This window comes from Botryllus schlosseri, chromosome 1, assembly GCF_051294905.1.
Source record: "Botryllus schlosseri isolate E-star chromosome 1, Bs_hap1, whole genome shotgun sequence".
NCBI classification, from domain to species: Eukaryota; Metazoa; Chordata; class Ascidiacea; order Stolidobranchia; family Styelidae; genus Botryllus; species Botryllus schlosseri.
In genome coordinates, this window is record NC_137236.1 from 9,075,011 (window position 1) to 9,090,682 (window position 15,672).

The 15,672-nt window shown below is 40.3% G+C and overlaps 1 protein-coding gene across 3 annotated transcripts; it reads left to right on the forward strand.

Annotated features, from left to right (window-relative positions):
* The first annotated feature begins 623 nt into the window (after positions 1 to 623).
* LOC145440697 (monocarboxylate transporter 13-like) lies at positions 624 to 12,135 on the forward strand. Of its 3 annotated transcripts, none has more exons than XM_080318448.1 (8): positions 624 to 2,080; positions 2,150 to 2,290; positions 4,877 to 5,102; positions 5,393 to 5,582; positions 8,732 to 8,883; positions 10,969 to 11,210; positions 11,277 to 11,417; positions 11,532 to 12,135. In XM_080318448.1, exons 1-7 carry the CDS (start codon positions 1,816 to 1,818, stop codon positions 11,414 to 11,416), a joined length of 1,356 nt encoding a protein of 451 aa, XP_080174574.1. In that variant the 5' UTR covers positions 624 to 1,815; the 3' UTR covers position 11,417; positions 11,532 to 12,135. The 3 variants fall into 3 exon arrangements, with proteins under 3 accessions (XP_080174574.1, XP_080174566.1, XP_080174558.1); XM_080318440.1 differs by having other exon boundaries at positions 625 to 2,080; positions 11,277 to 11,457; positions 11,532 to 12,134; XM_080318432.1 differs by having other exon boundaries at positions 626 to 2,080; positions 11,277 to 11,465; positions 11,532 to 12,133.
* Positions 12,136 to 15,672: the final 3,537 nt, after the last annotated feature.

A 15,672-nucleotide genomic window follows, 5' to 3' on the forward strand; every position in this document is an offset into this window, starting at 1 on the left:
CCAATTGTCCATGTTTCCACTCTCCCGACCCAAATCTGGACTCAATATCACCCATTCTCTCTGGTAAACTTCCGACAAGTAGAGGCATCGGAAATTCGAGATTCTACCTTTCCTCAATTCATGGTTTTAATCATATTACTATGCTTGGGAAGATGTGAAATGGTAATAGCCTACATATGTGGACAAAACGTTTCAGCTATTGTACAAGGGTATAGATTTGACGCATCTGTTTCGAATAGCCTATTGAACAATGTTACGGTTGTGATGAAATGCTGAAATGCTATAATATGGTAATCGACTTTTAACGTGATTAGTGTACAAATTATACCATGTGAAGATTGTGCACTGTACTACGTACACTGCAGAGTGTACTGTACATTCATGACTATCCGACAAAGACAAGAGGAAAACAATCCCACTTTATAGTATGGACAGAATCGTAAAAGGCGAATAATATTCCATGGACCTTCAGTGTATAATCCTAACTTAAAAGGCTATCATGTGTCAGGTAGTTTGACCTGAATCCGAAGCGAATACAACTTCATGTTATGATGGACTTCCAGTTGCCTGTATAATCCATTTCAAATGTATTGCTACTTTTGGTGGTATAGCTGTGAATGTGTAACTTCTTCGGTAAATTACCATAACCTTAACTGCAATGAATGTGCGAATGATATTTTGATTCTGGGTTATGGTTTAGGGAAGTTACACTAATAAGATACGGTATGCCAAAGCACATGTTACTTTAATCTGCAATAAATAATTGGAACGGAGCATCCGGTGTACAACACGATAACTTGAGAGATTTGTCGTCATGCATCATCAGGTTACATATAGCGAGATTACAGTAATATTGTATTGCAACACTGTTTGATATAATACAACTTGTTTTAGTGCTACACGGATAATCATAGAATCCTCGTTTTCGTTGAGTTCAGTAGCTATTGATTGTGACAATATTTCCTGGTCTGACAGTGAACGAGAAGCTACCCACCCGTAAGATTAGAGGGAATTCCAGTATTCAGTTAAAGATGGTCAGACTCATCGGGTGCAGTTGCAAAATCTACCCTGACAGAGTTTAATATCTTACACACTATATAATAGGCTATTCATCAATACGCTTACTATTAGTGTAGGTAGATAAAGTGTATCAGGTAATCACTTGTTGTTTCAGGCGTATCGCGAAATACGTTATTTTCCTTCGAGACGCTTGAATGTTGAATGCAACTGCTATGATTGTTTTCTGTCGTCCGTGCCCTGCCCATTCAGGTTCGAATACAAGAACATACCTTCAGCATTTCAATCTATGCTTACTGTGCAGCTAGCTGTATATATTGCGAAACGTTATTAATACCACAAATGTTGATGGTGTGAAATTAGTTAACAACGCTAACAAGAAAAGTACTGACATCCTATCATTAATCATTGTATGCCTGGGGCTGTCAGTTGTAGATTTTACCGCTTTACGTTCTTGTTTGTAATAAATGCTTTTGATAATACGAATGACAATAAGTGGCCGTCTGTTTGTTACACTTATCAATGCATATGAACTCTACTTCCCCAAATCGTACGTATGCAATAGTAAAACAGATTGATAGCAGTTGTTTCACCGTCTCGGTATACTAGTATTTTAATAGTCACTACACCGATGCTAAAATGTGCTTAACCTATACCACAATGCATATAATAATCAGCATATGGCATCATACGAAAAAGATGACAATAAGCAACTAGAGATATAGTGATTGCACTTCCCTTTATCTGTCATACAAATGTATTCTCTTGATTGTATATTTCTTAAGCAAAGCACATTACATGAACAGCAATATATCGCCGTATAGGTTACGTATTTTAAACCGGACGTTGCAAGTCCTTATGACTAGGAGAAATGAAGGAGTTTTGCCAGATAGCAGTTGGACATGGATCATATGTATTGGAAATATGATGGCTTCATTTAGTTCCATTGGGATGTATCGTTGCTTTGGCGTATTTTATCCGGCAGTAATGAACGAATTTGGTGTGAAATATGCGCAAGTTTCATTGGTATCTGGACTCTACAGCGGATGCATGTCTTTCGGTTGTGAGTACAATATCGCAAGAAATTTATTTCGTCCTAGTTTGATAACATTCCAGCAGTAATAATTCACAGCCTTGTTCCTCGTATTGGTGAAATGGTGCGGACTCAGAAAAGTGGGAATGACAGCTAGTTTCCTTTTTAGCCTGTCGTTGTTCGCTGCGTCCCAGAGCAGCAGCATCATTATGTTCGTGATATTCTGTGGAGCTTGCACAGGTAGGCATGTATGAGGCATGTGGTAATCTAAATGCATTATTTTTTACTTCTACACAGTTTTGTCTCAATTCTACACATCTTATTTCTTGAATTATGGGCATCGAGCTTAATGATTAAAAAACAGGGAAATTAGGCAGATGAATCACAATCAAATATTCAGCACTCTGTTATTTCATCGGTTTGCTGCTTGCGGCTCATGTTGATGGTATATTTTTCCATGCAGCCTCGACATGTTAAGTACGCCATTGTGGGGGACAAGTTTGACTGTCAGCTTTTTGAGATCGGCCGTTAGTTATATTCATTGCGAAGCTCAAAAGAATTCCGATGACTAGTCTCTGAGATATACGAATGACACAATACGGTAAATCGGGGGTCACCAACCTGGTGCCCGCGGGCACCAGTGAGCTTTTAAATGTATAAATTGAGTGATTTATCTATTGTTGTTTAAATCACACTATAACATGTGACTTGGAAATGACAACATATATATATAAACCACCTGAAATGATGATATCAAATATACCCAATTACAATTAGTAATATACCAACATGTAGTAGATATCGAAGACATATCATAGGCCAAAGGCGTACTGCTCACACAAGCGATATGACGGCATGCCATCCACGGTCTTCTTGAAAGGGTGGGGGGTTCCGTTATGGTAGCTCGACGTCCCGCACAATGACAAAGTAGTAAACAACATTACTATCCAGTAGCAAATGGCGGTGACGTAGGCTACTAGCAGATGCAGTATGCCCAATGTGTATTGCATCTTTTGACACAGCTTGTCTCTCTTACACTCAACGCAATTTAAAGTACCATGTTTCTAACTTTCTGTAATCGATGCTGCTGTCAGGTATAATGAAATCTGTCGTCATGTCTAGATGCTGAACAATTAGAGATTGAAATTGTACCACTGCAAAATCACCTCCACCTCAAAGCCCACAAGGCTGCAGCAAACTTGTGGTGCCTTGTTGACACGGAAAAGTACAGTGGTGAATGCGCAATTTCGCAGCAGCTATGAAGGTTGCAAGCGTGTTTGGTTCAACTTATCGTTGTGAATCAGCCTTTGCGGACACGACATTCATCAAATAACAAACACAGAACACGCCTCACTAATGCACATCTGGAACACTCACTCAGAGTTGCAGTGTAAGTTACATATCAGAGTACAGCGCACTAGTTGGTAGCATGCAATGTCAGGCCTCTAGTGCGGAGCATGAACCGGAGCCGGATTGGATATCCGGTCGGATTTTTTCAATTTTGGCCGGACCGGATCGGAGCCGGATCACTACTTTTTTGGTTACGTCGGGAGCGGGATTGGAGCCGGATCACTACATTTTTAATACGGCCAGGATCTTTGTGGATACGCATGACTTTTATACCGAAATAACTACCAACCAGCCACACACAAGTAACCGCCAAGCCAGTGCGAATATAAACGAGGCTTATTTATAAATTCACGGAACCCCCGTACCGCGTAGGGCTGGATTTCTGGCCGGACTTTTTAATTTTTGGCCGGGCCGGATAGGAGCCGGATCAGTACTTTTTCCTTATACGGCCGGAGTCGGATCGGAGCCGGACCAGAGAATTGAACAACCGGATCGGAGCCGGACCAGAGAATTTGTCGATCCGCTCCGCACTACAGGCCTCCCACTGACTGGTTTAGAAACAGATAAGACGATGTCCAGTCTAACGTGTGACGAGATTTATTTCAAAATCTCAGCTTACAACTGTTATATAATTTATATAAACACGGTGCTAAGCAATTCGTGATAGTCTTAGTGACTAGCTGGTTGAAATGAGATATTTTGATATAAAAGAATATCTTAGAAGTCTTACCGCTATACGATACCTGCCCAATGCTATGAATATCAAAGCGGAAATTGTGTCTGGCACGGGTAAACGGCGGGAGTAAATGGTAGATCGTCGCTTCAATCAGTACCCAAAAGTAGCCCTTGCTGGTTGCAAAAAGGTTGGCGACCCCTGCGGTAAATTGCCATATTCATAAAAAATATGCGTTTAAAAAGACACTAACTAGAGCACTACATATGCTGTGACTGGCGCAATTCGTTCCTGAAAGCAAGAAGCTCGCATCTGTCGCTAAATGTAACGGTTTGTCCAATCTAATGTGCAACTTTAATTCTCACGGCCCCGCCACAGGATCCCACCAGAGAGAGACAGAGTTAATTAAAACGCACATAAGGATGGTAAATCGAGCTTAACTTTACTACTATAATACGAATGTTATCGCGTATTCGATAATAGGCTGAGCAATTCCTGCTTGGTTATGGTCTCTTCCCTGCGACACTTTGGTAGGCTACTTAGCAAAACTGCAAACACTAGCCCCGATTAAAGCTGTTAACCTAAACCGCTTTATGTTGATAAATCTTTGTCGGTACGTGTCAAATCAACGTCTTGATTAGATTAAACGGTGAATCTGACAACCTAGCGACAAAACACCCAGTCGATTCGATTCGTATCCGTCGGAAATATTACGATAATCTTATTTAATTCCAAGTAGAAGAGTTGATACAGATACGACTATATTAATCGCTTGATAACCACCTCACATATACTCTTCACAGGCTTCTGCAACGGGATAGCTGTTAATCTGGTGTTTCTAACTATATCAGTCTACTTCAAAAATCATCGTTCTAAAGCAGCAGGCTTGATTACGTCCGCGGTATCCGTAGGCGTTCTAGTGGGAGCGCCAGCAATGTCCGCGCTGATCGGGGAATTCGGATGGCGCGGTGCGATGCTTATCACGTCGGCTATGACCTTACACGCGTGCGTTGGGATCGCGTTATACAGGTACAAATCAAATTATTTGTTCTTTTCCTGAAAGTGAATCGACGTTACTACTAATTATAACCATTAGGAAAAATATTTCCACACTTAATAGTAATAGAGATACTAATATGTATAATTATATTTATGTGGTTGTGCAAACCGTCGGTCGTGCTGCAGATCGCCACACAAAATGGCGCACACGGCAACACAGACATATTTAGAGCTGGTATTTACTAGTAGGCCAATGTATGGCCATGCATTCTAAAATTTACCTTTATATTCGTATTTCTTATCATAAACTTGCCTTGCAGACCAGTTATCATTGAAAAGCCAGAGAAATCAAGCGACAAAGTCATTGAAATCAGACAAGACATTGAAACGCATGTGAAGAAGCCACGGAAATTTCCTGCCCGACTTCGGTCAATATTTGACTATACATTGTTTTCCCGATTAGTATACCTTCTCACATATGCGTCCAGCATGGGATACTGGGGATCAATGGTAAGTAACTGAAAGGTATTTTTCCACAAATAACCGCACTGGTAAACACAATTTTTGTTGACTTCACACAATTGATTTCGATTACCTTCTGGACGCCGAATTAAAAAAACGACTACCTATTTTCTCTATCACGTCACGTTTTTGGGGTAGGCACCCACCCCATTGTCTCATATTCCACATAAAGTAATATTTTTATTTTTTGTGTTTATTGTATGAAATGTTTCAAAAACCACAAGTAGTCCAAAGTAAATCAAGAGACTCCAGATCCACATTTGCACTGCTTTATTTGGTTGATTTAAACTGATCTTGCTTCTGCAGGACAAATAAAGTGCGAGTTTCAGGGATTTAATTTACGCTAATAAATCATAACTCTGTGGGTTGTCTCGTTTGATATTCGAGGAATAGTCAGCATACACATGAAAGGTCCAACCTACTCTGTTATCCTACCCCCATCATCTTCAGATTTTAAGGGATGCTTTCTCCTTGCCCGTCGCTGACTATGCCAAGGTTTTCCGGGAAATTATTTAGATAGTTAAGCTTTTTTAAATGTCTACTGTCCGACATTAACACATGGCGGTGGCACATGTGCATCAGCGTTACATGTACCTTCTTATTGTCTGGTCACTAATATAATACAACATTTCAAAGCTGACACATATGATCCAAACCCAATCTGGCTTGTGATATTGCAAAAATTCAATGTATCTGTATTATTCTCAATGATTCTGTATTATTCACGAATACTAACTGAGTATGCATGCAATTGTTACAGCACCAAAGACGCTGTCATTTTGGAGAATGTCACAATTTAGCATCCTTTTTAAGCTACCAATAGACATTTGCCATTCACTTGAGTTGTAAATCAGGATTCCTATCTGCTCCAGCAACCCATGGTTACAGTATTATGCCAATGCCAGTGTCACGGCAATACACAAATCTACCGAAAGTAGCCCTATGATGAACACCCCCTTTCTCAAGATCGAAAGTGAGATATCGTCGCTCTCTTGTCAAGTAATGTTTTCTCAATTCGCGAGGAGGGTTAAAGTTCCAAATATTTCTCTTCCAAGTCCCAAAGCCTATGTCAGATCATTTAACTTGTGTTGATAGACTACTCTACCTTCTGAATCATCTTCGATTTCAAAATATTCATCATTAGGCCTGACATCCCTAAGATCTTTCATATTTATCCAAATTATCGAGCTTATAGGCGTTTCAAGTTACACTCGATAAGCTGAATGGGGCATTGGACCTATAGCTGGTAGTAAATGTAATGTTTAATTCTCTCGCCATACCACACACATATTTGATGCAAACTGCGGGATATGGCAAGAAAAATAAACATGACATTTACTATTAGCTATAGGTTCAATGCCCCATTCAGCTTATCCAGTGCAACCTGAAACTGCTATACGCTCGATAATTTGGATCAAGATTAAGATCTTAGTAATAGCAGGACAAATGATGAAGATTTTGAAATCGAAGTAGATTCAGAACGTAGAGTAGTCCATCAACACGAGTTATCGATCTGACATACGCATTGGGACTTGGAATAGAAATCTTCGCAACTTTTAACGTCCTTATGAATAGAAAAAAGATTACTTGGCAAGGTAGAGAAGGAATCTCACTTTCGATCAGGAGAAACAGCCTTTTCTTCGTAGGCCTGCTTTCGGTAGCTTTGTGTATTGCGGTGATACTGTCATTGGCATGATACCGTTACCATGGATTACTGGAGGAGTTAGAAATCCCGATTTACAAGTCAAGTGAATGGCAAATGCCTATCGGTAGCTCAAAAAGGATCCTAAAGTGTGCCATTCTTCAAAAGGGAAAAGTCTTAGGTGCAGTAACAATTGCACTCTCAGTTAGTCTTCCTAAATGATACAGAAGCATTAAGAGTAATAAAGTAACATTGAGTTACTGCAATATCACGAGCACGATCGGATCATATGTGTCGGCTTTGAAATATTGTGTTTTCTAGTGGTCAGACAGTAAGGTTGCACATGTAAGCCTGGTACACATGTATCACTGCCACATGTTTATGTCGGACAGCAGACATTGAAAAAAGCTAAAATATCTAAATAATTTTCCTAAAAACATTGACATAGTCGGAGATGTACAAGGAGAAAATGTTGCCCAACATCTGAAGATGGTGCGGGTAAGATACCATAGTGGATTGGAGCTTACATATGTCAGCTGACTATTGCTCGAGTATCAAACAGGACAACCTACAGAACTATAGGTTATTAGCGTTAATTTGAACCCTGAAACTCGCACTTTATTTGCCTTGTAGAAGCAATATCAGTTTAAATCAACCAAATAAAGCAGTGCAAATGTTTACTTGAAGTCTATTGATTTACTTTCGACTGCTTGTGGTTTTTGAAACGTTTTATACAATAAACACAAAATATTAAATATAGTGCTATTATGTGGGTCATGAGACAATGTGGTGGGTGCCTAACCTAAAAAATTGACGTGATAGAGAAAAACGGAAGTCATTTTTGAATTCAGCGCCCAAACGTTAGTCAAAATCAATTGTGGGATCAAAGTCAACAAAAATAGTGTTGACCAGTGTTATCGACTCAACATCAGCCAGCACTAACATGAAAATTCGAACTCATCCACTATCCGATATTTGAATGTTGATTGAGCTATATGAAATTCATAAACCACACTCATATAAAACTCCATTTTAATTCAGCAAGTCCGAGGTCCGCATTTTAGAATCGCTGCTCGGTATAACTTGAACTGATATTGCGTCCAACTAGTCTAAAAATCGGCAGCCAAGATGCAAAACTAAACAACTATTTCAAAGTTTGGATCCATCACGCTCATTTTTGCCACATGAATAGTACACATGTAACAATAATGCTTTCAGATTGTGAATCTATAAATTGGATTTTTATTGCTAGCAGTGAGATATAATAAAATCGCGTTTGCACGCATTAATTTTGAAGTCACCAATTTCTGGTGACTTTACTTTCAATACATATATCGGATAAGGGCTTAGACCTCGGCACGCCTACTCTACGCCGTGTGATCCGTGTAATCCTGTGGCTCTCAAACTGGGGGCAGGCCAAAATAAACTGCATTTATCTCGGCCGCCTCCAGATTTGTCATTCATATGCAATAACTAAATCTACTTCTTCTTTAAGGTGGGCATCTCATTTCTTATCATTCCGTTAGGAATGGAATCTTTGGGATTGGATCGGACGGCCGCGTCCGTGTTGCTGACGGTGCAGTCATGCGGTGATCTGTCTGGAAGAGTCATGAGTGGAATGATAGGGGATTGTAGAGGGCTCAGCAGGTACCACTTTTCGTTTACCGAGTCGGACCGACCTACGCAGCAAGTATCTATCGGTGTGATCCATGCTTATGGTTATCAGTCTTATGTAAAGCAGCGATGCTCCAATTTCTATTTGAAGGGGCTGGCAAAATTGGGTACCCTAGTCCTAGTGATTCCATTCCAAATCGAGAATTATACGTCGACTGCCGTCTAGTATTCGATACGTCGAAGCTCAATTATGCGCCGTTTAGAACAGACGACCACAAGAAATTAATGACAGATACACCCAATTGAAGATAGTTTGGTGCCTTTAACCATGACTATATCATGCTCTGGATAGGGCTGGACAAAATCGAGTACCTGAGTGATTCGATTCTGAATCATGTAATATGCTTCGAGTCGAGTCTAGTAATCGAGTATCACTCATTATGAAGTCATAAAATTATAATATGTCAAAGTACAAATATGTACCTTTAATACGACGACAAAGAATATAATGTCTGTTATCCATCACATTGAAGATACTTTGGTATTTTTTCGACCATACCGATTTCATAGCACTTGGTAACAATGCTGTGGGTTGATCATGACTTCGGAAATGTGCTATTTCCAGAAACTTTTGTACTTTGTACTATATGTTTCGTATGCTACGATACGGCCAATCCAGGTTTCAACTCTGAAAATTAGTATCGAAACTATATTTCTCTTGATAAATTAACTTTCAGCGAGGAGCGTATAATTTCAGTATTCGAAAAAAATGGTATATTACTACTCGACTCGAATCATTAAAATTAAAACTCGATTCAGATTCGAGTACTCGCGTCATTGTGCCCAGCTCGGGGTTAATCAGTACTTTCAAAATGTATTTTTTTTTCTGAACGTATGCAGATTTATAATTCATATTCTTTACGCTGCGATACGGCCGATCGGATTTCTAGGCTTCAACATGGGCAGCGACTGAGCGGCAAACATCATTTTTCACTACTCGACTCAATCCTTCCAAATATTACTAAATTATGATTCATGTCATCGAAATCATTGAACGACTTGTGAATTATTACAGGGTAGCATACGCATGCTTGTCTACCGAGACCGATAGCCCGCGCCTCTTCATTGCGGTAGATGCTACTATACCAATCCCGATAAAAGTTTGATGAAAGTACGGTGCTTAGTATGAGGTGTACGCAGGACCAAAACAGCACTTCGACACCCCCTCCCCGAGCACCTTGGTCTTGGACCCCCGATAGGGTGGTGAACCAAACATATGGGGTACTTTGTCTTCAGACCCCGTTATCATTTTATACCTTTTTACCGCTATTTATCAACGATATTTATTGTGCTATTTAGTGAGTAAGCTTCTATCGCCTAAACCAGGGGTGGGCAAACTTTTAAGCTCGCGGGCCGCATTCAACAATTGAATCCATTCGCGGCCCGCACTATGTAAAATTGGGATTATAAACCAAAACGCAATATTGATATTTGATTATATAGTGAGGACATGGAGATAATATATATGCTTTTTGTACGCTTCTACTATGTGCAGATAAAACATGAATACCATAATTTCTACGAATCTACCTAAGACACGCGCGAATCGTTTTTTATAAGCACATCACTGAAATAATTAAAACACGATTTCAAGTTGATATTTCTGCACTGCCAAATAATTTTTCTGCTGGATGGCATATGTCTTGTGGGGTTCAGATTGCCAGGACGGGATGGACCTGAAACTTGATATGTCTTGGCGTGTCGTGGCGCGGTTTTGTCAGACACCAAAACTCCCTTATCTAATAAATGTGTATTTTTTCTTGGGGGAAGGGCTCCCAATAATCAAGATATTTGACACCACTAAATCGCCGTATATAATTTATGCTAATTCACGCAATAATTTTGGGCCCTCTTCGAGCTCTCCCCCCCCCCGGCAGCTACGGTTATGGATCTACCTATAGGCTTTTCCCATGTATATTCCAAAATACCTGGCTGATACATTATAAATTTATAATCAATAGTGAACATTCGTTGATATTCCTGCTAAACTCGTTTTCAAAGTAAGTCAATTCAGCTCTATCCATTTTGTCACACTCTAAATTCGTTTCGATATTATAGGGCATTATTCCTGGGGACGATGACTGCACTGGGTGCCTTGACAACTTACGCAATCACTTTCACCCAATCCTTCACATTAACTTGCGTAACAGCGTTCGTGCTTGGCATGACGTACGCACCGTACGGGAGTTTGTACGTGGTTCTGTACACCGAAGTGTTCGGAGTCGGACAGATGACGAACGCAATCAGTTACGAAGGATTTTTCAGCACGCTGCTGACTCTACCTGTGACTTACATTCTCGGTAACCGACCGCATGATTTTATTTAGTGATTTTTAGGTGTTAAACCATCGTACGTTCTTCTGGCAGGTTTGCTAATTGACACCACTGGGGAAGTGCGGTTTGCATATTACGTGTGCGGTGGTCTTATGTTTTTCACATCCGCTTGCGTGTTTGGCATATATATTCATCAATGGACGTCTGATCGATCTGAATCCATACCTAGATAAGGTAATAAAGGCTGCCGAAAATGCTGATCAAGAAAGTTATAGTACGAAAGTATATATACAGTACAGACTACACCACATCTTATACGAATTTTTTTGTTCAAAATTTCCATTACAGACATTCGACCGGCTTGTTCACGTCAATTGGCGGTACACCGGGTACAGGCATACTCGTGGGAGTAGGCGTACCAGAAAGAAGGCTTATTTTATATTCATTAAAACCACAAGAATGTGACCGGAGAGATTTCCATTTCAAAGTGTCCTGGTGGTGCATACGGTGGATGGATCTTCCGTTTAATAAAATATGTATTTGTAATTGGTTTTGCATTCATTTATTGTGATTCGTCTCATTTTCTTTTCCACGGCGAGTATCGAAGAGACTCAGCCGTTGGTGAGTAACGATGAGGCCTTACTGGATGCACACGCGTCTGGATGATTCATAGTGCAATTTAAAATCTGCTGTCTACATATGAATGCTAAAAATTTGAAATTTATATCAAAGGACTTTCAGATAAGATAACTGTTGATTTCTAATTGAAATAGATATTAGGATTTTTGTTTCATTGACATTTTGTGTAACATATCGGGCTCACATTAGTAAGTTAATTTCAAATTCCGTGAATATTAATTTTAATACTACCTTTTACAGATTTTAGACAGCGCCATATCTGGATTTAAGTATGGAAATATTATGAAATCAAGTCTAGATTAGCACTTGGAATCAGAACCTAAATTTTGCACAATATTTGGATTTGAAATTATAATAAATATACGATCATCGATGATATTCAGTTTCACATCTGCAAATATCAGTGAAACGGGCTAGTGGTGAGAGTAGAACTGAGTGACTGGCCGGAATGAGTTACCTCGCTTCATTCGAAATCCGAGTTCACAAATTGACAGCAAAACGAGATCACTCGAGTCATGCCCGTATTAGCAATGACAGTCGCAATTACGATAGTTGTTTACAGCAGTGTTTGCAATACTTGGAATGGTTATGCTTTTGCCACGGACGATCGAACAAGCCCGTCGGCCATTGCAGGCTATGGTACGATTGTAAATTGTTCAATTCTCCGACATGACATTAGAATGGGTAAAATTTTATTGAAGGATAGAATGCAGTGCGTATCTGTGGATGGTGTCCGTTCGTTAGAGATTAAAATCGAATCAGGATTACCACAGGGTTCTGTTCTGGGCTCACTGCTTTATCCAATGCAAACGAAGCCAGTCGGATATATTCGCCATCACCATGGTTTCTTCCACCATTGCTACGCGGATGATACCCAGGTATACGGTCTCATGAGAAATAGCAATGATTGGGAGACCGTGTCATACAAGTTATAGCGATTTCTTATCGATATTGAGCTCTGTATGACACAAAATCGTTTTAAGTTAATCAAAGAGAAAACTGAACTCATCATTTTCAATCCAACCAAACGCCCCATCGACCACAAATCAATTCACCATCAGATTCGTACCTCAAACCATCCAAGCCTAGACCTGTGTACCTACGTAACCTATGTATTCACTTTGAAGACATGCTCCCAATGGAAAAACATATTGACTATACATCAAAGATCTGAGTTCATGTATATCCACAAGATCAGTCGAATCAGGAATTACCTATCTGAGGATGCATGCAAAGACACAATACGGTCGCTGGTGATATCACAGCTTGACTAAGGAAACGCTCTGCTTTACGGGTAAAACCAAAATTGCATCGACAAGCTACAAAAGATCCAAAACATCGCTGCTCGTTTGGTAACTCGGTCAAGGAAGTGTGTTCACGTACCGCCCATTCTTAGAACCCTTCGTTGGTTACCCGTGGAATTTAAGTCTGAATACAAGCTTCTTCTGTTCGTCTTCAAATGCATGGAGGGAAGTGCACAAGCGTATTTTCGTGAGCTAGTGACAATGTACAATCCAGGAAGAGCGTTGCGTTCTCAGTCGCAAAAACTCTTGTCAGTTCCTATAGTCAGAACACCGACCTACAGCGAGAGAACCTATTCTTCCTCGGCCGCCATTCTGTGGAACAATCTTCAATTTTCTATGAGACTATGTGACTCGCTATATGTTTTCAAACGCAAAATCAAGACCATCACACGAGCGTTCGAACTAGAGTAGTGTTCATTCCGTCCTACAACCATGCACCTTTATATTTTATTGCCTTTTATGTACAGCGCCCTAGTGTAGTAATTAGGGATGGTGTGAACGTGAGGTTCACGTTCGCGTTCTGTGTGTAAACCTCCGATATTTAGAGGTTCGCGTTCACAAACGAACCTCGGTAGGTTCTGCACTGTGAACGTTTTTCATATGTTACGATTTTCACTTCATCATAACATCTTTGGTTGAAATTTATTGCATTTCAACTGCGGGCAATTCTATGCATGGCGTTGGCAGCATAAAAAAATCAACACTAAACGAGCATACACCTTGACCACTTCAAAAATTTTACTTGCTTTGTTGCAAAGTTTGCTCGAAATATCCAGCTTTCCGTTTGTGAATATTTAGTGACTCTCTGCTGTGAGCTTGACGCACTGGCGTAGCAGCATGCGCTGCCGCCCCTGGCTCTCGCTTAAAACGCCGCCCCCTAAGTAGACCCAGGGCCGTAACAGCACTTCGTTAGGCACCAAAAACGTTGGTCTTGCCCCCCCAGACCCCCCTCACGTTATTCGCTGTTTATCGCTACTTTTCGTCTACATTGTGTGTCCGTTCCTGAGTCAGCTTTACTCGCCTATTTACATCATTCATGATTGAACCGGTCAATATGACGGGGAATTGGATATCTATTGCTATCAATTTTTATCATCTCTCTGCTCACTTAATCTGATTTACCGGTAGAGCTGAGTGAGATGTGTTTGAAAAGGTAGGACCCGTCAATAATAATTAAACATCTTCGGGCGGGCGGATCCGTTGGTATGACTTCGTTATGTAGGCCTAATGTTGTTTCGCGAATTCCTGTCTGCTATATCAAAATATAGAATCGCCCAAACGTACTAAACTATAAGATCACACGATTTCAAATTGTTATTTTTTCACTGGCTTATAATTTTTCCATGCGGGATGGTATCTGTCTTTTGGGAGGTTCAGATTGCCAAGACAACAACATTCGACGCCAGTCATTTAAGCGTCTATGGACAATTAAACCTACATGTATTTTGTGTAGGCCTATATGACGAAGTTTTCGGTCAGAATAGCTATCTCGGTCGCAGCTATCTCGGTCTGCTTTACCAAATCGTAACTCAAAGGATGGATCACTAACCTGCGGATAGATGGGCTACTTAGTTGTCACACTTGAATACCCAGACAAACCTACTGCTGAGACAGCTAAAAGCAGTATAATTGGTCAATGGTCATTTTCATCCTATAGTTGGCCTGATCGTCCGAGCGCTCAAATTTAACAATACTGATCTTAATCGAAAGCTATAGTTGCCCTGATTCCAGAAATACAATTTAAATGCTGGTTTGAAAATCGGCATTTTTCCGAATAATCGCTCGTTATAATTTCCATTATCATGGTCAATTGGCCATTGTGTTGTTTTGCGGCGCTCCGATTGTTAGGAACAATCGGCCTTGACGGCTATTTTAGAGTGGTTCCATTGCCATGTTAACATATTCGGAATCAGCGTGACACTAGCTTTCGATTGAGACCAGTTTGATTAATTTCAGCTCACGGGGCGCCAGCTATGGGACTACCAATTACGCTGCTTTATGCCGGCTGTGTACAGTACACTGTGCAGCCTCATTTTACCGCGCCCTTGGAGCCTGCCGCCCCTGGCGCAGAGCCAGAACCGCCAAGTGGCTGCTACGCCACTGGTTGACCCGCAGTCATAAAAAATCAAGGGCGAAATACACTACGTGTATCGATAGTCAGCGAATGATGCTTATTCAACCAATTAACGATTGATGTCGTTGTGTGATGTCAAAAATCTAGCAGGCGTACGGGGTCAATCTTAATTTCATATGTTTATTGTATCATAAAATCCAAATCCGTGCGATTGGGGTGCAGGCTACTGGATATGGCGGGTATGATATTTATTCGTATCGCATAATTTTTCATTTTCATGAATTTATGCGGAACGAAATATTTCAAACAAAGAAATGATATATTATAATATTCGGCGCTCTATAAATTATTATATTATATTATCATATTATAATGTTCGATTGACGAATCACGGACTCACGGTAGGACGTTATTGGTGTAAGCTGTAGTAGATGAGTTACCGACAAATTCAAAATAGGCGGATTTTATGTGC